The 23,034-nt window shown below is 45.4% G+C and overlaps 1 protein-coding gene across 8 annotated transcripts in view; it reads left to right on the top strand.

The window, feature by feature from the left end:
• Positions 1–4,599: 4,599 nt before the first annotated feature.
• The window catches only part of ABCC12 (ATP binding cassette subfamily C member 12), a 72,974-nt gene continuing 54,539 nt past the window's right edge, over positions 4,600–23,034 (top strand). For 5 of the 8 annotated variants that reach the window (XR_008672427.2, XR_010131559.1, XM_055364692.2 and 2 more), the window contains exons 1-7: positions 4,606–4,766; positions 14,123–14,291; positions 16,530–16,685; positions 19,238–19,385; positions 19,671–19,904; positions 21,273–21,446; positions 22,228–22,375. Coding sequence is in view for 6 of the 8 variants with exons in the window: in XM_055364692.2 (XP_055220667.2) it covers positions 14,173–14,291; positions 16,530–16,685; positions 19,238–19,385; positions 19,671–19,904; positions 21,273–21,446; positions 22,228–22,375 (979 nt within the window). In the remaining 2 variants the exon portion in view is untranslated. Of the gene's footprint in view, positions 4,790–14,122; positions 14,292–16,529; positions 16,686–19,237; positions 19,386–19,670; positions 19,905–21,272; positions 21,447–22,227; positions 22,376–23,034 lie in introns of all 8 variants that reach the window. The other 3 variants (XM_019011386.4, XM_019011387.4, XM_055364691.2) reach the window with 3 other exon arrangements.

Here is a 23,034-nt window from a genome sequence, read left to right as displayed (position 1 = left end):
TCCCTCTCAGTGGCATTCACTGAAATGCTCCCCACCTCCTTCTCCCCTCACATATCAATATCCTTCACTGATCTGGGGTGTGTTCATGATTTAGACTTAACAGAGCACTTCCTCGCATATAATTGCATATAAGTGCATGCCATAAGATTGTGTACAGTTACTAGAGATGGCTGAGTTTTTGCTCTAAACTCCTTAACAGCCCATGCAAAGAAAGAAATAGGTTTATTACAAGATTGTTATGACCACCATTTAAATGGAAAATTTATTTGTTTGCAATTAGCATAGTTTTCCTGATTCTGAGAATGGATTCTTTGAGAATTCTTTCTCATGTTGGGGGCAGGTTTTAACTCCTAGGCTCAGCTCTCTAAGCCAAGGGGCTTGCTCAGGTCTTTAAGCTGTTAAGTGGTGGAGCTGAGAACAGCACCCACATTTTCTGGCTGTGAAATATTTTTGTTCTTTATTAGAGGGCTTGTTCTCTGACTGTTGCATGCATGTATTTCTGGCTCACGAATCCTATTATTGCTTTACTTACATATATTTCTTCCACTTACTGTTTTAAAAGTCCATGCAAATTCCAATTACTTTCCAAAATCACTTGACATCAGCTTTGTTTGACAGTCCTTTTATATCTCTCGCCTTAGTTCATTAGGCAAATAAAGTGAAAAATCCAAACCCCTTCTTTTAGCAGAGATATCAGTGTATTTCTACTAGACAGATTCTAATAGCAACCCAGGAGGTAGAATTCTTACTTCTAGCGAGATTCTGCTAATTTTTTTTTTTTTTTGAGACGGAATCTGGCTCTGTTGCCCAGGCTGGAGTGCAGTGGGGCACGATCTCGGCTCACTGCAAGCTCCGCCTCCCGGGTTCATGCCATTCTCCTGCCTCAGCCTCCCGAGTAGCTGGGACTACAGACACCCGCCACCACCCCTGGCTAATTTTTTTGTATTTTTAGTAGAGTTGGGATTTCACTGTGCTAGCCAGGATGGTCTCCATCTCCTGACCTCGTGATCTGCCCCCCTCGGCCTCCCAAAGTGCTGGGATTACAGGCGTGAGCCACCGCGCCCCGCTGAGATCCTGCTAATTTTAAAATTCTTATTCACAAACAATAGCTACCATTTATTGAGTGTTTGTTTAAGACACTGTGTTTAAGCGCTTCACTTCCGTGATCCACTTTAATCCTTAGTTAATTTACAATGCTTTCAGGATAGTGTTTTCATTTTGTAGTTGACGACATTGAAATTTAGAGATTTTGAGGACAGATCTGATTCCAGAGTTTCTACTCTTAGCCACTGTAAGCTATTGATTCTATGTAACTGCACACACTGATTTCTGAGCACTTCTTGGGGTCTTTGGGCCAAGTCTTTCTGCTCTTTCTCTCTTATCTGTCTCTTTCTGTCTTTGTCTCCTCACTCCTATTTTTTTTTTTTCAGACAGAACCTCACTTTTTTGTTGTCGTTGTTAAGACAGAGTCCTGCTCTGTTGCCCAGGCTGGAATGCAATGATACAATCTCGGCTCACTGCAACTTCTGCCTCCAGGGTTCAAGCGATTCTCCTGCCTCAGCCTCCCGAGTAGCTGGGACTACAGGTGTGCAACACCATGCCCGGCTAATTTTTGTATTTTTAGTAGAGATGGAGTTTCAACCATGTTGGCCAGGCTGGTCTTGAACTCCTAGCTTCAGGTGATCTGCCTGCCCAAGCCTCCCAAAGTGCAGGGATTACAGGTGTGAAGCACCACGCCCGGCCAGAACCTCACTTTGGAATAGAGAACCCACAGAACCTCAGAGCTGGGAAAATTTCCTTCCCATCAAGCACCAATTTTCCCTTGCCATGGAGCACCACTGCTGGTATGTGCGCACACAGACCCCTAATTTATGCATGTATAGTTATTTACAAGGATGTGCAGGGTGGACATGTGTTGAGGCTTGGACAACAATACCCCAAAGTATGGCACTTTGGCAGGCTGAGTACTTTGAACTGATGGAGTTTGGATGACCTCAGAAGCAGCCTCAGAAGCAAGTTCTCTCTGACCTTCTCCTGCCCTCCTGCACCCCTTGTGCACCTCTTCTCCCATGAGGTGAGTCATAGAAACCAGAGTTCCCCTTCCCCAAGGTGAGTCATAGAAATTCTTCCCCCAAAGCCACCGATAAAACCTAAAACTATGACTCAAACCTTCCCCCACCCTTCTGCACAGGAGCTGGCCGTAAAGAAATTCTCTGACCAACTTTGTCTGAGAGTAGGTCCTAAGACCCTCATTCCAGAGGGGTCGTGCCCCATACCTAGAAAGAAGAAATGCTGTACAGAGAGGCCAAGAAGAATCTGAACAGACAGGCCCTGCTGGGTCCCCATCCCATCACCTCGGTCCATTACAGTTAATCAGAACTTTCTGTCCAATCGCATTTCTATACCACTGTCCATTCCTCATTGAGTCTAAGCATAAAAATGGACAGTTCTCCCTGAGCCTTTCGGTATTCATTTCTGAAGACTCACATGTCACATTAAACTTTGATGAAATAAAATTGTTATGCTTTCCTTTTGTTAGTCTGCCTTTTGTTACAAGAGTGTCAGCCATGACCCACATGACTGGTGAGGAAAAGTATCACACTTTTTCTCACCTACACATGTATATCACTGTACACAATTTTTTTTTTTTTTTTGAGACAGAGTCTCACTCTCATCATCCAGGCCTGAATGCAGTGACATGATCACAGCTCACTGCAGTCCTGACTTCCCTGGCTCAATTCATACTCCCACCTCAGCCTCGCAAGTAGCTAGGACTACAGACACATGCCACCACGCCCAGCTAATTTTTGTATTTTCAGTAGAGATGGGGTTTCACCATGTTGCCTAGGCTTGTCTTGAATGCCTGGGCTCAAGTGATCCACCTGCCTTGGCCCCCCAGTATTGGGATTATAGGCCTGAGCCTCTGCACTCAGCCTAAATAGAATTTTTAAAGGAAGAGGAGAAATATGAAAAGGATTTCTATTTTTTTTCTTTTTGTATTCCAGTGGATTATCTCGCCCCACCCCGAGCCGTGTGTACACCCAGGCTGGGCCTCAGTTTCCTGACTGTGGGTGAGTCCACGCTCTGCCTGGAACAGGAGCTTGGCTGGTCTTTTCCTAAGGACTTCCTTGGATACAGACCGGACAGTCCCTCTCCATCATTCTCCACTCTGTTTCCGGCTAGGCCCACCAATCTTCTTGCATAGCGTCCAATACTGTTTGTCTGGGTGGAAATCCGTCTCCGCCCAGCCTTTCATGGAGATAGAGGAAAACTGATCGGCATTCTTCCTCCATAAACTTGATAGCACTTGACTCCGTTTGGAAGATTGTGGAAGCGAGTCTTTGCTGTGTTTATGAGACCCCCGGGGTTGTTGCGAAGATCAGGTGATAAAGAGGATAAAGAATTTTGCGATACACAAAGGGCTCCAGAAATGTCAAGTGATATTATTAGCAGTGATTTGCATTCATGAAGGGAAGAATGGACGGAAATTAAATGGAACACTTTGGACACGTGTAAGGAAACTGCTGTCGGTCTAGCTCACTCCCCAGGCCGGGGAGCCTTCCTGGGAGGACCCATTTTCCTACACAGCTGCCCACAGCCCCTCTCCATTTCCACCTCCCTCTAGGTAGGAAGGGAACTCAGGTTGGGCAAAGGCGGTGAATTCGCATCTCCAGGAAGCGGCGGGGCCGGAAGGCAGCCAGCAGGGGGCGGCATTGCGCAGGACAGGAGAAGGTAGCGGCCAAGTTCCTCATGAAATCCACGTGCGTGAGGCTGGGAGGGTCCTCTAAGATGTTTAAATAACCCTTAAAGCGGAATCAAGATTTGTTTTTTTCTGCACTTAGAGAGTTTGCTCCCTCCCAGCCGGCTTGCTGAGCGCTGTGGAACCCTTCGGCTCGGCTCCCCTGAAATCGGGCGCTTGTTCTGGGACAGGCGCAGAAGGGACCCCAGGAATCATGCTTGCGCTCAGATGTGCAGGGTTCCAAGGGTGACACAGGGGAACTTTTCTATGCAAGGGCTAGCTGCTAGTGCAGGTCTCAGACTTACCTTCCGTTCATTTCAAGACAAATTGAGCTCAAATTACCCTTTTCTTTTTCGTTAAATGAATGGGGAATGAATGAATGAGATTTTCTGTTTTGAAGATGAGGCTCCTCTCCCCTCCCCTCGCCTCCCCTGCCCTCCCCTACCCCTGCCCTCCCCTCCCCTCCCTTCCCTTCCCCTGATCCCAAAGTTGATTCCCTGTTGCAGGAACACAGCGTAGGAAATTCGATGCATTCTCCCAGGAAGGAGCCTGGAGTGGGACTCAGGGGACCTGGGTGCTGGTCTCAGCCCCACGCCAGTCGTGGACAGGCTTCTGTTCCTTGGGCTTCTCGTCTGTAGAATGACGGTTGGAGAGAGGATTTTTCTCCTTCTCTTCTACAAGGATGTGCTGTGACAGCCAGGGAAGGGCTGGCCATGCACAGTGCTTTCGTGCATGGGCTCTGACTGTCACCAAAGAGCCAGACCGGGCCACAGGCCATCCTGGAAGAGGGGAGAGCCCTTTAATGTGGGCAGAGGGAATGTTGGCCCGCCAGAGTTCCCTCTCAGGTGTGGTGGGAGTGGCAGTTGAATGGGGCAGTTGGAGAGGAGGACTTCAGGCGGGTGGGACAAGAGAAACTGAATCTGAGGTCCTTGGGGAGAAGGAGGCCCTGGAGTCCTGGGCAGCAGATGCCAGGCTCTGAGCCCCATGACTGCTGACCCTCCTCCCCTCCCTCTCATCCTCAGCCCAGGTAAAGCTTCATTTCCAGCCCAGGTAAAGCTTCTCCCTGTAACAATTAGCGGCCACCGTTTAGTCCCAAGGGCCTTTGTTTCTCATCCCCAGGACAGGCTGTGTGTGTGTGTGTGGTGGGGGGTTTGGGGGAGGTGACACCACTGAATGGGGCTGCCCAAGTGGGAGGCAGCAGGGGCGAGGCTCCCAGAAGAAAGGCAGCACCTCTTCCACTTTTGGAGCCCCCGCTATCATAAAAGAAAAGGCAGAAATGCCAAGACACGATTTCAAAATCTCTGAAATACAAAAGCCTACATTGAATAATTTAAGTCTTTTCCCACACATGCACAAACACAAACACATATACAGGGTAGTGTTCACAATTTAATTATGGGATTTATACCTCCCCCCCAAAAAAAGACCTGGAAAACTTTACTGCAGTTCTCATATGAGGTTTTCATCTTTCTTTTTTTTTTTTTTAACTTTTAAATATATTATTTTCCTGGGAGTGTAGATTTGAATTGCTCTGAATCCAGGCTCTTGCATCCTTCTTTGATCATGTCGGAACGTGTCTGTAACTGGATGGATGACCTCTTTTGGAGATGCCATCACTGGCCACTGTTTTAGGCCTTCTGGGAGATGAGGGGACTTGAGCAAAAGCACCCCCACTTCCCTTCCCGCACCCCCAGCTTGGTGCTGTCCCCTGCATGCACTTCCCTCTGCCACCTCTCTGCCTCTCCCTGCCTCCCAACCCCAGTCCCTCATCACTCACAGGGCTTTCTGGTCTGGCTGCCGCAGGTGCCTGGGACCTGGGGACAGACAGGAGAGGTGCGGTGCAGGCAGGGCCTGGGAGAGCTCCCCAGTGTCTCCTCTGTGCTGGAGGCCAGTCAGGCCCTGGAGGAAGGGGCTGTGGGAGTTGGGGGAGACCATCAGATATTGATAACTTTGGTGGCTTTAAATTAACAATGGATTTATTAAGAAAGAAGTAGGGCTGTAGTCTCATACCTGGGAAAAATTTTATGACTAAAGGTGTGCCTGCTTTTGGTTGATGGAGGAACTCCCATCATGAGCACCAAGGAAGACCCAGAGTCCAGTTCTCAAACATAAAGTTGTTGATTTTCTGGGCTAGACAGGGGTGGAAATGAAATATAACAGAGCAAAGTGGGCAGGTGTGGAAAATGGTTCTTCTTGAGATGACTTCTAGACATCTTTTGTTCTCTCTTGGGGCAGAGACAAGGATAGAGAAAAAGGCCTCAGGAAACACTATAAGGAAGACAGCAGTGCCAATGCAATAATAAATGTTACATGACCCCAAATCTCAGAGTCACAGAGACAGTAAGGAGTGGTGGGGATTGTGGCAAACTAAAGCATGTATACCCTGCCCAGGAGGGGCTGCCGTGCTCAACGCAAGTGGATTGTCACCACATGAACATACAGAGCTCTTGATATTTGATGAAAGCCAGAAGCCAGTCTTATTTTTTTTTTTAATGTGGTATCTCCTCATTTTTAAATGTTTTCCACAAATTGGAAAAAAATGTTTAAACTATGCAGGCCATATAAAATGGAACTGCAAGTTGTACATGGTCTTTGTGTCCTGTACTCTAAACAGAGCCCTTCCTGCTTCTGCCTGTCCAGTCTGTTGAGGTTAGGTTAGGAACCCCCTGCCTGCTAGCAGAGGGGTGCACCAGTGACTTTTTGGCATCTCCTGCCAACCCTCAGATGCTCTGCATGGAAAACACAATGCCAAGAACAGAGCCATGATGGCTGCAGGGACCCTGGCCCGGTTGGCACTGCCTCCTCCCAGCTCTCATCAGCTGTGTACCCCTCAGACCCCATCCTGTGATTGCCAGCAAACAGATTTCTCACCCCAGGCAGCTCCTCACTCCTGGCAGAGGATGGCGTGACAGACGGGGATAGAGACGTTAGCCAAAGCAGGCTTCCTGATTTTAAAAAAAGTCTCATTTTTCCCCCCAGGGCTGCCAAATTTAGCAAAGTGCCATTCCAGCTGCAATGCTTCCAAGCTGCCTCAGATCATCAAAACTTCACATGCCCTGGGGAGCACTCAAGGAAATTACCTTCTAGCACCAATTTCCTATGCGCGCTGATTACTCAAACCTGGCCAGGGAGGCCTGGCCTCCAGTGTTTGGCATCAGGGACTCAGGAGCCCTTAAGACAAGCTGATGACATCTTGCTGCCAGGGTCCCTTACCATTAGAAAAGGGAACCAAAAAATAGAAGTTATAGGTAAGGGTTCTCCACTGACAATGAGTTCCACCTTCTCAAAGGGGCTGGGAAAGATAGCCTGGATGAGAGAGGACTAGCCACTGGGTGGCTGGGAGTGAGTTGTCGGAAATGACAATGGTCCCCAAATATCACAGGGCACATGAAGAGGACATCAGTGGAGGATGCATGGCTCCTGAGAGCCGAGAAGTGTGCAGAAAAATTGCATTTAGTTCCACAGAAGGAAAAAAAAATCATCCCCTTTAGGGCTATTTCTTTAGAAAATGCTTAACTTTTTATTTTGCAATGATTTCAAACTTACAGAAAAGTAACAGAAATAATGCTAAGAGATCCCAACTACCCTTCACTGAGATTTGCAGTGACATTTTTGCCACATTTACTTTAGCATTAATATCAAAATCAGGAAATTTATCTTTGATAAAATATTATTGCAGAATCTATAGTCCATATTTAGATTTCTCCAATGTTCCAATACTGTTCTTTTAAACATTTCATTTACTTATTTTTATTTTTTTAGAGCAGGAGTGAAAATTTATTAAAAAGTTTTAGAGCAGGGATGAAAGAAAGTAAAGTACACTTGGAAGAGGGTCAGGCGGGTGACTTGAGAGTCAAGTGCACAGTTTGACCTTTGACTTGGGCCAATAATGTTCTTTATAGCAAATTAATTTTCTTCTGGTCAAGCATCCAGTCCAGGCTTGTGTGTTGCTTTTAGCTGTCACATCTCTTCTGTATCCTTTAATCTGGGATGTTTCCTCACCTTTCTTTGTCTTTCGTGCAATTGATGTTTTTGAAGAGCACAGGCCACTTGTTCTGTAGAAAGCTCCTTTGGGTTCGTCTGGTATTTTCTCAAGACTAGACGCAGGGTATGCATTTCCTGCAGGAATACTGCATGCGGGCCGTCTTGAGAAGAAGTGACTGGGGTCTGTCACCAAAGCATGTTGAGGCCCGATCTGGTGGGCCAGAGGGAAATTCTCCCTGAGAGGCTGGTTTGCCATGTCTTGGATTCTGTGATTCTCCCCCAAATAATTTCAGCTGGGTTTCAGAACTTGCCGTGAGCTCTTTCTTCTTCATCAGCTAACCTGCTTTCCTACCTCTGCTTTGCTCAGGTTACCAAGGGCAGGGCAGTGGCCCAGCGGCCACTGGGAGGTCATAGGTGGTTGATCATGGACCACAGCTTGACTGTCCGCTGTGCCTGGCAGTTGCAGAGCGGGTGGACATGTGGTAGCAAGACCGTGCCCAAAGGCTGTACTTGGGTTCAGGCTTCTTTTCTTGCATCCGATCCAGACCAGGGCTGGGTTCTGTTCATGCAGGGAGCCAAGGACCTATGCAAGAATGAGAGGCCAATTTTTAAACTTTCCAGCCCCAGCATCTCTGCAGTGGATAGCCTCCCTCTGTCTCCTGAAGTAAATGCAGAGAGGTCAGCAGGAGGCTGTTCTGAGTGGAGGGTGCCTTGGGTACAGACAATTCTGAAGGGCTTTCTGGTAAACAAACAAATGGAAGTCTTGTAGAAAAGGATCCAAGGAAGGTTTTGAATCTGAAGTCTTTCACGGTCATGCCAAGCCTTGTCTCGACTCTTACCTAAGTCTGGTGCATAGAGCCTCATGACACGGGCACACCACACAAACCAAGGCTCAGGCAAAAATCTCTGTTTGGGCTTTTTCTCAAATCCTTCTAGTCTCACCTCCCACAAAAGTCCTCCCTAACCCCGTCCTCCTCCCAGACCGTATTGACCTCTACTTTCTCAGAACTTCTGTAGCACAGGTCTGCATTACTCAGTGACACCGAGCACAGACAGCCTGCTTTCGGCTTTAGATTCTTAAATTTATGATCAGATATTACAGCAATGTGGGAGGAAACCCGAGTAACTTCCAGATCTTATTTCCCCACCACTAGGGGTAACCATCATCTTGGATTTGGTGTAGAGTGTTCCCATTCATTCTGTAAAAATAAACTTTATTTTTTAAGAACGGTTTTGGTTTACAAAAAAAATTGCAAAGATAGTAGAGTTCTCCAGTACCCCATATCCAGCTACCCTTGCTAATAACATTAATAACATCTCACGTTAGTATGGTATATGTGTTGTAATTAATGCACAATATTGATACATTGTTAACTAATATTTATACTTTACTAGATTTCCTTTGTTTTTATCTAACATCCTTTTTTGGTTCCAGGATCTCATCCAAGATGCCTCTTCACAGGTAGTTGTCAGGTCTCCTTAGGTGCCCCTTGGCTGTGTCACTGTCTCAGGCTCTCCTTGTCTTTGATGACCTTGACAGTTTTGAGGAGTACCAGCCAGGGATTTTGTAGACTGTCCCTCAACTGGGATTCGTCTGATGTTTTTCTCATGATTAGACCGGCGTTATGAGGTTTTGGGCAGAGGACCTCAGAGGTAAAGTGCCCTTTTTGCCACATCATATTAAGGGTACACGTTATCAACAGGACTTATCACTGCTGATGTTGACCTTGATTACCTGGCTGAGGTGATGTGTGCCAGGCTTCTCCACTGTAAAGTTGCTATTTTTTTTTCCTTTTCCATATGGTACTATACTCTTGGAAGCATTGGATTCTAGTTGATTAAGTTGTTTCTCACAGGGCTATGGGTTGACAATTCTGATACTGCTATACATGTACACAGTTAAGTAAACACATGGTAGACGGTGAGAGCCAGGCTTCTCAGTTTTAGAATTGGAGCTTACAAATAAGCAAAGGGAGGAGGCTAGAATTGTGATAATTATGGTAATGGATTCAAGTAGGAGAGTCAGTATGAACTCACTGTTAGCTTAAAAGGATATGGACGGTTACATATAGAAATATTTATAGATATGTGTTTATGCACTAGTTAATATGCATACATATATTTCCTTGCTTTGTCAACAACATCCTAATAACAAAGAATTTACCTAGTGCCCAGATCTTAGTTCTAATACGATTCTCCAATATAAGGAGATTCAAGTACTTGGAGAAATGAAATTTTACTACAAATATAGTCATTATTAAATAAAATATATTATTATATATTGCAAGCACATGAATTTGTATATTGTATATTTTGCAAGTTTGCGAACTTCATATAAATGGCATCAAAGTGTGTGTATTTTTCTGCAGCTTTTTCCCCCCCTCTCAATTTATCATATGAGCTATACACATAGTTTGATATGTGGACTTAGTTTATTCATTTTTACTGTTGAATAGTAATATGCCAAACTCATATTATACAATTTATTCATCCATTTTCCTATTCATGTATGTTTAAGATATTATAAACAGAGCCACTATAAATATTCCTGTAGAGGGGCCACAAAAATATTTTTTGCATGAGATTCCATCCTCTGTGGATTGTTTCCTTGTGTTTTCCTAGATTGAACTTCAGTGTTGACACCAGTATGAGAGAAGAGAGGCTAGCAGGGGCAGGGGGGAAATTCGCAGGAGAATGGAAGACAGCCTGCAAAATTAGCGGCCACTCTGTATCTGACTGCTTGAACAGGCAGGCTTTCTCCAGGGCATATATATAATTAAGAAGGATAATTGCTGCCTATGTTAGTAAGAATCTTTAACTTGACCAGATAATGCCAAATTGCTTTACAAATTAGTTATACAATTTATATTCCCACCAGGGGGGCTTAAGAGCTGCAGTGCTCCATACATATGCCAAGACTTGCAATTTTTAGACTTTTAAATAATGTCTATTTGAAGAATGAGAAATGGCTGTTATTGTGATTGTGGTTGTAATTCATATTTTCCTGATACTCAGAGATTGAGCATATTTTTGTGTGTATTTGGATCATCTGTCAATTGCCTTTTGCTGGCTCCTCTAATTAATTGTTTGTCCTTCTGTTATTAATGTATTGAGAATTCTTTATAAATTCTGCATACTAATTCTTTACAGTTAAATGGGTCACATCTGTGCCAGTATGTTGCTTCTCTTACAAATTATGTCTTCTGATTAATGGACATCTGTAATTTCAGTGTACTAGAATTTATCAAGATTTTGCTTTAGGACTTTTTAAAGAAAATTGCTTTAAGAAATTATTCCCTATCATAAGATCATAAATACATATCTCTGTATGTACTTTGTACTGTTAACATGGTATTCCTTTTTCACCCTGTTACTTTTAGCTTATTTGTGTGTTTATATTTAAAATAAACTTGTCATAGGAAGCATATCATTGGATCTTCTTTTTATATTCAGTCTGACAATCTTTGTTTTTCAATTGAAACGTTTACTCCATTTATATTTCATGTAATTGTTGATATGGTTGTGTTTAAGTCTATTGGCTTGCTATTAATATTTGTCTTCTATTTATTCCTTTTGTTTTTTATTCTTCTGTCCCTCCTTGCCTATCTTTTTCTTTTTTTTTGGTTAATCTACTATTTAGTGTTTCATTTTATTTCCTTGACTGACTTCTTAGCTTTAACCCTTTTTAAAAAGTATTTTTTCTAGGGCTAACACAATGTTATAATTTATACTTTATTTGTTATTTTTATGTCGTCCCATACTTAATTTCAAAATAATTTATATTTTGCTGTGTGTTATTGTGTGCTTATTTTTCACTTTCTGGGGAAAGGATTTGCATCTTAGTTGTTTCTCATACTTACTATTATTCATTCATTCAACAAATATGTATTAAACATCTCCGATGTACCAGGGACTATGCTAGGTATTGGAAATATAGCTGCGAACAAGACAAACATGAAGCCCACAGTTTGTTTGGGGAAATAAAAAAGTATGTAGGAAAGTTTTCTTAGAAAAGGAAATGTTTGAACTGAGCCTTGAAGGCTGAGCAGAAATTGGTCAAGTGAAGAAAGGGATACTAGATGGTTCCAGGTTGTGGCAGTAGTAAATATAAAAACTAAAAAGCAGGAGGAATAAACAGGTTGTCCAGGGAGTAGTAAGATATTCCACATGGCTGGAGTGCAGTATTCAATGGTACAAATAGAGGGTGGAGAGTAGAGTATGTAGTTTGGCCAGAGATTTAGGGAGTCTCTGGTAGCTGCTAATATTCTCATTGAATTAGGAATCTACAGCTGGGTCTATATTTATGTCATTAATATTCATTAACTGCACTGGGCACAGTGTCTCATGCCTGTAATCCCAGCACTTTTGGGAGGCTGAAGCAGGCAGATTGCTTGAGCCCAGGAGTTTGAGACCAGCCTGGGCAACATGGCAAGACCTCGTCTCTACTAGAAATACAAAAATTAGCTGGGCATGGTGGTGCACGCCTGTAGTCCCCACTACTTGGGAAGCTGAGGAGGGAGGATCACTTGAGCCCAGGAGGCAGAGGTTATGATGAGCTGAGATCGTGCCACTGTACTCCAGCCTGGGCGACAGAGTGAGATCCTGTCTCAATTTTTTTTTTTTTTTTTGTGACTCACGCCTGTAATTCAGCACTTTGGGAGGCTGAGACAGGTGGATTACCTGAGGTCAGCAGTTCGAGATCAACCTGGCCAATATGGCAAAACCCTGTCTCTACTAAAAACACAAAAATTAGCCAGATGCAGTGGCGTGCACCTCTAGTCCCGGCTACTCAGGAGGCTGAGGCTGGAGAATTGCTTGAACCCGGGAGGCAGAGGTTGCAGTTAGCCAAGATCGCACCACTGCATTCCCACCTGGGTGACAGAGTGAGACTCCGTCTCCACAACAACAACCACAATAACAACAAAAACTTTAAATTCATTAACAATGATTAAAGAGCTTTTCATCAACTACTAGCTCTAAAACATGCGGGCTTCTCCATCTGACTACGAGTCTTCAGTTTCCACGTTGGCGGATTTATCTTTTTGAGATGAAGACATTATGATTTTCAAATTCTGTTGTAAAAAGTACGTATATTATTCTAGAGGAGTGCCTCTTGTTATATAATATAAGCAAGGGTTATTGTAGGGTTATTGGAGGAGGGAGGGAACATCAGTTTCCTGTATCCAGAGTGCCCCAGATGAGATAGATGCTACTCATTCTCTGTATACTCTTGAGTAAGTCCTTCCTCTCTCTGGGCCTTTGTTTCCTCTTCTGTATAATGAGAAATGTGTAAAAGATTGCATCTGAGGACACTTCCAGCTCTGCCATGCCATGGTTTTATCAGCCACTAACAACTTGATGGGAGTTGGTTTATTTACTGCTTCTAGCTATGAAAACTTCCAGAAAGAACTCATGGGAATGTGACTCCTGTTTATATATAATAATAAGGCCTTTGTTTGCAAGTGGCAGAGACCAACTCAACATACCTTAGGTAAAAAAGGAGAATTTATCTATAGGGTATGGGGAAGTGGCTGTCATGGGACCCTAGGGCAGGAATAGAGGGAGGCCTCAGGAAAGGACTAAGACTAGGCATGGGAAACCTTCAGGGATCATGCTCTATGGATTGGATTTAGGTGGCTGGAGGATGGGGTGGCTGGCTTGGGGACTGAACAGACATTGCAAAAAGTGTCCTCTCCACCTGGGTTGTTGGTTTTCATTTGGGGCAGCAGTCACAGAAGTGTGGGGAATGTGGGCCTGTCCAGATGTGGCTGGTCCTGGGGGGTGGCGTTGTTGAAGTTCTCTGACCAGTGGGTATCAGGATGGAGGGGATGTGGATGCACAAACTCCTGGGGATCTGAGAGAATCTGAAAGAAGAAGGGGTGTGTGCATGTGTGTGCGTGGGTGTGTGTGGGTGTATGTGCATGGGTGTGTGTGTGCATGTTTGTGGATGTGTGTGCATGTGTGCATCTGTGTGGATGTGTGTGTGTGCATGTGTGTGCATGTGTGTGTGTGCACGTGTGTGTGTGTCAGCCAAACTTCACTCTGAGTAATACTAAGAAAGAAAACCCATTTTCTTGGGGCTCTTTCCGTGGGCTGGGACTCAGCCTTGGTCACTGGACCAGCTCCCAACCAAAACCACACCATAGGGTTTTCTGCTCTCGGCCAACCCAACATGAGAAAAGAGGAATTAAATGGTCCTACTAATAAGAAACTCTCAGCGTAGCATTAAGGGACGTAGCAGGTCTTCTGGCCACACTCCCCCACAAATGTGGAAAGCTCATTGGTGATAACAGTTCTCAGGGGTCAAAGCAAAGGAACTGATCTGGGTAAAGTAGAGGCTGCCTGATCCCAATCAGACATCCTCACCTCTCAATAACCTTCGCCATTTCTCTGCCATAGAGTGAAAGTGTCCCCAGGCCAAAAGCCCAGGGCTCCAGGCTGCCATCAGGATGGTGGGTGAAGGACCCTACCTTATCTCAGATCTGGACCAGCGAGGCCGGCGGAGATCCTTTGCAGAGAGATATGACCCCAGCCTGAAGACCATGATCCCAGTGCGACCCTGTGCAAGGTAAGTCAGAAGAAGGACGGAAGGGAGGGCCAGGGCAGGACCTCCAGGAATGTCCAACAGGAGAGTGGGCACTGCTCCTGCAACCCATCTGCTGCTCTATCTGCTCGTCCTTTTGTCCATCCACCCATGCACACATTCATTCATTTATCAGTTACTCACTTCCTTGCCTCCTCCTGTCCTTTGGTGAAAAGGAGGCAGTAGCTCAGGTTTAAGGAGAGCTTTCCATGATCCAGGACCTGTCCAAGTGCTTTACGAATATCTTCTCATTTACTCTTCACAAACTCCCTGGAGGTACTGTTACTATCTTTATCTGATAGGTGAGGAAACAGGCACAGAGAGGTTAAGTGACTTGCCTAAGGTTTACCAGGTAGCTTTTGCTTTGTAACAGACTGTCTCAACACTTAGCAGCTTAAAACAATTACCACTCATTACAGTTTGATGGGTGACCCATAAAATAAAGCAACTTGGGCTGAGCTCAGCTGGGTGGTTCATTTGGTCTTGACCAGGCTTACTCCTGTACAGCAAGGTGGCTGTGCTGCTGGAGGTGGGCCAGCTGTTGGCTGGGGCAATGGGGCAACTGGACCCCGCGTGTGCTCAACCTCCAGCAGGCTAGCCCAGGCTCGGTCACACAGTAATGCGGCAGGCTTCCAAGGGAATGAGTGACAGAATGCAGGGCTTCTTGAGATTCAGGTTTGCAACTGGCACACCACTTTTTTCACTGTATTCTATTGGCCAAAGCAGATCACAAGCCAGCTTATATTCAAAGTGTGAGGAAACAGACTCGACTTTTTGATGGAATGAGCTGCCAGGTCACATTCCAAGGAATTGGGAACAGATGGGGAGAGAAAACGGGGTCATTTTTGAAATCCAGGATAGAAACTCAGGTAGTCTGATTTCTGAGCTCACATGCTCAACCTTGCAGCATATTGTATTATTATATATATTATTAGCATTATGCTAACCATAACATTATGAAATGCTGCCTTTTCTACATGGAACGAGGCCCTGTGGTTTGTTCTCTGAGCAGCAGAAGGCCAAGTGGCAACTCTATAATAAGCGGACACTGCGCTATCTTCTCCCAGCATCTCTGTCTGGGCCAAGGACACACACATTTAAGCCCTCCAAGGTGAGAGGTGGAGGTTGGAAGGTGAGGACATGGGCTATTATTCCTAGCCCCAGGAGATCTCTAACTGTCCACTTTTTCAACCAGTTTATAATCGCTTTGTGGAGAGGCAATGTGGGGAGGTGCTGAAGGGAATGACAGGACTCTGGAGTCAACAAGCAGTGGGTTTGAATTCCCATCTCACCACTTTCCAGCAGTAAGACCTTGGGCAAATACTCTAAACTCTCTGTGCCTTGATGTTTTTGTCTATGAAATGGGCATATAATACTACCCTGCCACCCATCTTACTGAGTTGTTGTGAGGAATATATGAAGTAATGCATGACTGTATCATGAAAGTCACCTTTTAGGGAATTTTTACTATGTGCTGAGCTTGTAGTACCTTATTCACATGATTTTAGCTTGAATTCTCCCAAAAGCAGGGCCTCAGTCAGGAACCTGGAGGCAAATAGCTTATTTGAGAAGTGATTCCAAGCAGCAAGAAGAAAGATTTAGGGAGAGTGATGCAGGGAAGGAGGAAAAGGCAACGTGAGGTGTGGCCTCAGCGTCACTGCTGTGAGCAGAGGGGCCTGGATCCTACTGGGTCCTTCTAGAAAGTGTCCAGTTTTCCACCCAGAGGATGTGAGGTGGACTTCTATACTCCCTTAGTGAAGTTTTGCCCCTGGGGGTATTAATGCCCTGCAATTCTGGGCAGGAGGAGGAGGAGGAAGAGGAGAAGGAGGAAAAAAAGGAAGAGAAGGAGGAATGGGAGGGGAAAAAAGAAGGAAGAGGAGGAGAGGAAGAAGAAATGAAGGAAGAAGAACAAAAAAAGGAAGTGATGGGTTTTGAGTATTATTACCTTTGTCTTTAAGACAATTTATTAAAACTTAGGTAATTTAATTTTGAATATTGACTGTGTTTAACAACTAACTTGCAAAATTCCTGAAAATTTAACAATTGGCTCTCACCAGCTGGCCCCAGCACATCACTGCTCAAAGGGCTAATAAACATAATGAATGCAAGTCACAGATTCTGAGTGCAGCTGTGGTTGTTACTGTAGTTACAAGTTCAATCCAGAGAGAGAGTTGGGGCAATGACCCCAGTGCCTGGAACACTGAGTGTCTTGTTTGTCTGCAGGTTAGCACCCAACCCGGTGGATGATGCGGGGCTACTCTCCTTCGCCACATTTTCCTGGCTCACGCCGGTGATGGTGAAAGGCTACAGGCAAAGGCTGACCGTAGACACCCTGCCCCCATTGTCGACATATGACTCATCTGACACCAATGCCAAAAGGTACCAGGATTTGCTTGGGTCACTGTATTAGTCCATTTTCATACTGCTATGAGGAAATACCTGAGAGTGGGTAATTTATAAAGAAAAAGAGGTTTAATGGACTCACAGTTCCATGTGACTGGGGAGGCCTCACAATCATGGTGGAAGGTGAAGGAGGAGTAAAGTCACGTCTTACATGGTGGCAGGCAAGACAGTGTGTGCAGAGGAATTGTCCTTTGTAAAACCATCAGATCTCATGAGACTTACTATCACAAGAACAGCACAGGAAAATCCACTCCCATGATTCAGTTACCTCCCACCAGGTCCCTCCCACGACAGGTGGAGATTATGGGAGCTAAAATTCAAGATGAGATTTGGGTGGGGACACAGCCAAACTGTATCAGTCACCTCAGGAGAGAAGCCCACTCTAAGGAAGGGGTCCCATAAACTCTTTTGTGTGCTCCCTAGTTGTGTGCTTCACAATTTCCCCAACATGGAAAATGACACCCATGGGTGCTGGTAACCATTCTCTGAGATTTGGGCTGGATTGCATGAACTTCTTGGCCCAAGCTGTGGGGAGGTGGGAATTAGGCAGCATTAGTGGGAGAGAGGACTCATTGGAGAGCTATGGCCTGAGGCTCAGGACCCTTCTGGCTGAGCTCTAGCTGGTTTGCAGGGGCTCCGCATCAGGACAGAGGTGGCTGGAATCTCACTTTGCCCTGTGCTGGTCAGACCCCACTTGACCAGCATGCAGCATCAGGTTTTGTTTTACTTTAAACATCATTATTGGACTTTTATATTACAAAAATATTTAGGTTGATCCTAATGAAACTGCCAATATTTGACAATTTTAACTTGTAAAAATGTAAATGTCATTTGTCCAACCTAATTCATATTCATTATAAAAATGTGAAAGCAGCAGAAGTTTAAGCCGTGGAAGGATCTCTCCCATGCTCCTGCTCTACTCCCTGGAGGCAAGCACTGTGAAAATCTCACTGTGGCTCTGTCCAGAATTTTCCTACTCTGATTAAACACACCCTGGGCTACCGTCTTCTTCAGATCAGTACCTCTTCTTACCCCCCACTCACAGATCATGTTTTATTTTAATCTAAACAAAAAATGAAGCATACTACATAACTGTTGATCATGTTGCTCTTTTCAGTTAAGAGTTTATAAAGACTTTTCCATGTTAGGATAAAGACATCAACTTCATTTTTTCCAGCAGCTGCATTGAACTCTGTGGTTCTGATTAAATGTATAATATAAAGAATGGGGAAGGCTTGGGAGTGTTAGTCATGGCCTCCTAATTGCTTCTAGAATTGTGCTTCTCCTCATCTGTGCCCCGAAGAAATCTCAGCTAGTGGTACATTCCAAAATCTACCTCCTGGAGAAAGTTGCCAGGGAGCACTGAGGGCAAGGCACTGGACCACCTCTCTGCCGTCCTCTCTGGCCAGTACTTCTCCATCTGTTCTTAATGTTTCCTCCCATCTACCCAATGTCCACTTAGATCCTTGCTTTTGCCATGCTGTGTTATGCTCCTAAGTGATCCCCTCCAATCCAAAGGCTTAAACACCAAACACATGCTGACTCCCCCAATAACATGTCCATGTCTATCTCCAGGCCACAGCCCACTTCCAGACTCTGAAACTGCGTGGCCAGCATCCAATGGGATGGCTACACTTGGATGCCTCACGAGCATCTTCTGTCTAAAGCTGGACCTATTCTTGACCCAGGGCCCCAGACTGGCACTATTCCTCTCCTCTTCTGCTTTTTCCCATCTCCGTCTCTGTAAATATTCACACAGTTGGCCAAGCCCGAAAACTGGGGTCCGTCCTTGAACCTCTTTCTCCTTTCCTCCCACATCTTATTCATCAGTAAGCCCTGTTGTCGCTCCCTGTCCACTTTTCTTTAATTCCACTGCCACCTCTCACCTGGAGGCTGACAATCTCCTGCTGTGGTCTCACACCATCATCCATCACTTTCATAGCAGCCAATTGATCTTTTAGATGTGCAAAATGATCTTGTCACATCGGCTTAAAAAACTGTAATGGCTTCCTTTGCACTTGGAGTGAAACCTAAACTCCTGAAGGCCCTTGAGGTTTTCCCTAGGTCTTGTGAAGTCCCCCAAGGTCCCAAATTTCCTGCCTTGCTTCCCACTGTCCCATCAGCCCCTCCTCTTTGTGCACCACACTCCTGTCTCTCTGGTCTTCTTCCAGATCTTTGAAATGAACAATGTCTTCGCTGCGCTGAGATTTTTCTCTTGGCCTCTTTGTTGCCTCTGCCTTCTTATAAGAGCTGACACTGTGGCAGAGATGGGTGGTAGGCAGAGGAAAAGAAGGCCTGGCAAGGACCCAGATGTCACAGGCATACCAGCTTGTATCTAGGCATTGCCCCCTGCCCTTCCCAAATCCCGCCTGCTCAGGAAGAGCAGAAAGCTGAGCCAGTGCTGGAAGGCACCACTGCCAGGGAGGGGGGCTCTGCCGAGCACCCTTGCAAGAGCATGCCCAACAGCGTAGCTTCAAACAGCACATAGAAGTGCCAATCCATTTTATGCTTCTGTTTTTTCATCACAGATTTCGAGTCCTTTGGGATGAAGAGGTAGAAAGGGTGGGTCCTGAGAAGGCCTCTCTGAGCTGCGTGGTGTGGAAATTCCAGAGGACACGCGTGTTGATGGACATCGTGGCCAACATCCTGTGCATCATCATGGCAGCCATAGGGCCGGTGAGTGCGGCAGCCCTTCCTCCTCATCTGCTAGGTCCCCAGCCTAGCAAAGAATGTCATTAGTTACTTTCTCTACGAGCTGGTGGGTTTAGTGCATTGTCATTATCTTTGCGCTCCTTGGGGGCGAATTTTCATAAAGTGAATCCTTGTCAAGCACAGCAGCAGCCACTAAAATTAATTAAAAAGTTTGCCTCCTAAAGTCAGCTTGCTGGCATGATCTGAGGCCTCCTATGCCAGCCTCAGCCCTCAGTGGCCCTCTCTTCTCCCCACCATGCTGTTTTACAGACAGTTCTCATTCACCAAATCCTCCAGCAGACTGAGAGGACCTCTGGGAAAGTCTGGGTTGGCATCGGACTGTGCATAGCCCTTTTTGCCACCGAGTTTACCAAAGTCTTCTTTTGGGCCCTTGCCTGGGCCATCAACTACCGCACGGCCATCCGGTTGAAGGTGGCGCTCTCCACCTTGGTTTTTGAAAACCTAGTGTCCTTCAAGACATTGACCCACATCTCTGTTGGCGAGGTAAGCTGGCTCAGAGGAGTTTAATGTTGGAAAATGGGTCCTGAGTGGTTTGAGTGCATGTGAGATGTGGATCCTGAGTGGAGCACCTGCCTTCCTTTTGCTTGTCTATGACCTGCCCATCATGTCCCATCTCCTGGCTAAGTGAGGTGGTGGAGACACAAAACACCAGAGGAGTTCAGAGAGGGAGGGCTCGGTTCAGGCTGGAGAATTTGGAGAGACTTCCTAGTTCCAGCGGGAACAGGGCTCAGGGAGACTTAATCCAATCGCTTCGATGGTCAGTGGGGACTGTGGAGGAGTACTGAGCACACTATAGGCATTTAATAAAATGGATGAACTGATGGCTCCAATAATCCCAATTGTGTAGCATAGGGGGTGCCAAAACCACAATGAAGACCATGCCTATTGGACTTCAGAGTTGACATTTTCTTAAGCTCTTAATCCTTGGCAATAAAATCCTTAACACTTATCAAAAACAAAAAACAAACAAACAAAACACACACACACAACAATAACAACAACAAAAACTCTCGAATCAAGGGAACCCCAGGTGGTGTGGGGTAAGATAAAAGACTTGCTTCTTTCTTACTAGTTGCTCTTTTATCAAGCTCAAAGCATTTAATTATGATTGGATTCAGTTGCATATAGCAAACCCAAAATAACAGTGAATTAAAAAAAAGTAATTAATTTCACTCTATGTAAAAGGAATCTAGAAGGGAATAATGCAGGGTTGGCACAGGAGCTTCCAGATCTTTCTGCTTTTCTTTATCACTGTCTTTGCACATGGCTGTCATCATGGTTCAAAGGTAGATGCTAGAGATCCAGCCATCCCAGCCACACTTCAGACAGGTGGTAGGAGAAAGAGGAACAGAAGAAGGGGTGCCTTCCAGGTTGAGTTGGCTCCCTTTAAGAATTCATCACAAATGTCCCATTCTACACTTTGGCTTACATCACATTGCCCTCAACATGGACACATGGCCACACTCCTTCCACAAAGGAGGCTGGGAAATGTAGTCTTTTCTGGGCCCATCTCTTCCCGAAAGAAGCGGAGTTGTCTTCACAAGGAAGGCTGAGGGAGAAGGGGGTGGGGGAGACTGGGTAGGCAGCTAGCAGTCCCTCCAGCATGCTCCCAGATGGTAACATTACACTTTGTCTTTCTGCATTGAGATGATCAGCCCTAAAAGACCGGCCTCTCCAAAGTCGTACCAGAACCCATAAAACTCATCATATTGGTCCCCGGTGACCCCTTCCTGCTTTAGAGAAGTTTTTCTCCTTTCTCCCTAGATCCCCTCAGCCAATCTGAAAGCCTTCATTTAAAGACATGTTTGACTGACTCTTCCAAAGCCTGAACCCTTGTGCTTTTCTTTCCAGGTGCTCAATATACTGTCAAGTGATAGCTATTCCTTGTTTGAAGCTGCCTTGTTTTGTCCTTTGCCAGCCACCATCCCGATCCTAATGGTCTTTTGTGCGGCCTACGCCTTTTTCATTCTGGGGCCCACAGCTCTCATCGGGATATCAGTGTATGTCATATTCATACCCGTCCAGGTAACGGCAGGCTTTTGCGCTTCTAACCGCTTTGTATTTGCATTTCACACACTTTCACTGAATTGGGTGGAAGGCTGCATTTCTGGCGCATGAAGCCTGTGCCCCATTTTGTACTCACAGATTTACTTCCTTTGGCACAGAGTAGTGGTTTTTTGTTTGTTTGTTTTGTTTTTTGTTTTGTTTTTGTTTAGTGACAGGGTCTCGCTCTGTCACCCAGGCTGGAGTGCAGTGGTGCAATCGTAGATCACTGCAGCCTCAACCTCCTGGGCTCAAGCAGTCTTCCTGTCTCAGTCCTGCCAACTAGCTGGGACTACAGGTGCATGCCACTGTACCTGGCTAGTTAAAAAAAAAATTGTAGAGATAGGGTCTCGCTATGTTGTCCAGGCTGGTCTTGAACTCCTGGGCTCAACCCATCCTCCTGCCTCAGCCTCCTGAGCAGCTGGGATTACAGGTGCAAGCCACTACACCTGGCCACAGTGAAGGTTTTTAAAAAAACTTGAATTTGAATGCTCTAGGAAGTGGAATGCCTCTTCAATTTGTCAAAGCCCCCAGCACTCTCCTTGAGTCCTGGCAATTCATGCCTTTATATGACCTGCCTGACCCCCCATGGTGTTCCTCAGACAGCATCAACAGCCACAACTCAAGGGAAGAACTTGGCTGAGAATCTGAAGCCAACTTCCTTTAGAACTTTTCCTGGCACTTACACTCCCATTTCTGGATTTTTAGGCCAGCTGCAACTCAGCAGTTCTCTCTGAAAACAGTGTTTGTACCTTGATTTCAGATGTTTATGGCCAAGCTCAATTCAGCTTTCCGAAGGTCAGCAATTTTGGTGACAGACAAGCGAGTTCAGACAATGAATGAGTTTCTGACCTGCATCAAGCTGATCAAAATGTATGCCTGGGAGAAATCTTTTACCAAAACTATCCAAGGTAGGACAAGAGTAGCTGCTTAAAGAACCACTTACCTTGTAGAATATGCTCTTCTAAGGGGTTCTTACAGTTCCCAGGGCCAGGCATTCCAGAAGGAGGCTGAGGGGACCCTCTGAGCTGCTCTGCAGGTCAAAGAATTTTTCAAAGGATTATGGAGATTTAATAATAGAGCCAGGCATCTGTTCTGGTGAACCCAGGGGTGAGTGACATATGGTTTCTCTTTCCTGGGGCATGTAGATCCTGGTCCTGGTGAGTTACTTTTTATAAAAATAATCCACTAAAACATTGTGAGCAGGAAAAAAGCTGTCTCCAGCTATTTACTTAACTTAGAAGACATCTACACACACATACACTCACACATCCAGGGTTACACAGACCTCTTTGCCTGCAGCAGCGTCCTTGTGTTTGGATGGTCCACTGACTCAACACTCCTTGGGCAGACACGAGGAGATGCATATGTAGTTTTACTTTTTTTAAAGCTGATATAGAAACTATTTCGATCAAATATAAATGCAAATCTAATTGCGGGGACATTTACATAATTGCTGACATAGACTCAGGTGGTTCACCAGTTAATGATCTGAACCACTGTTACAATTGACTGTCTGGATGGACAATTACACTTTTGCACCAGCATGGAATTGGGCCAAAGCTGTGTA

Source organism: Gorilla gorilla, chromosome 18 (genome assembly GCF_029281585.2).
Source record: "Gorilla gorilla gorilla isolate KB3781 chromosome 18, NHGRI_mGorGor1-v2.1_pri, whole genome shotgun sequence".
Classification (NCBI taxonomy): Eukaryota; Metazoa; Chordata; class Mammalia; order Primates; family Hominidae; genus Gorilla; species Gorilla gorilla.
Note: the sequence above shows the minus strand (reverse complement) of the source record. Positions and strands in the feature narration are given on the sequence as shown.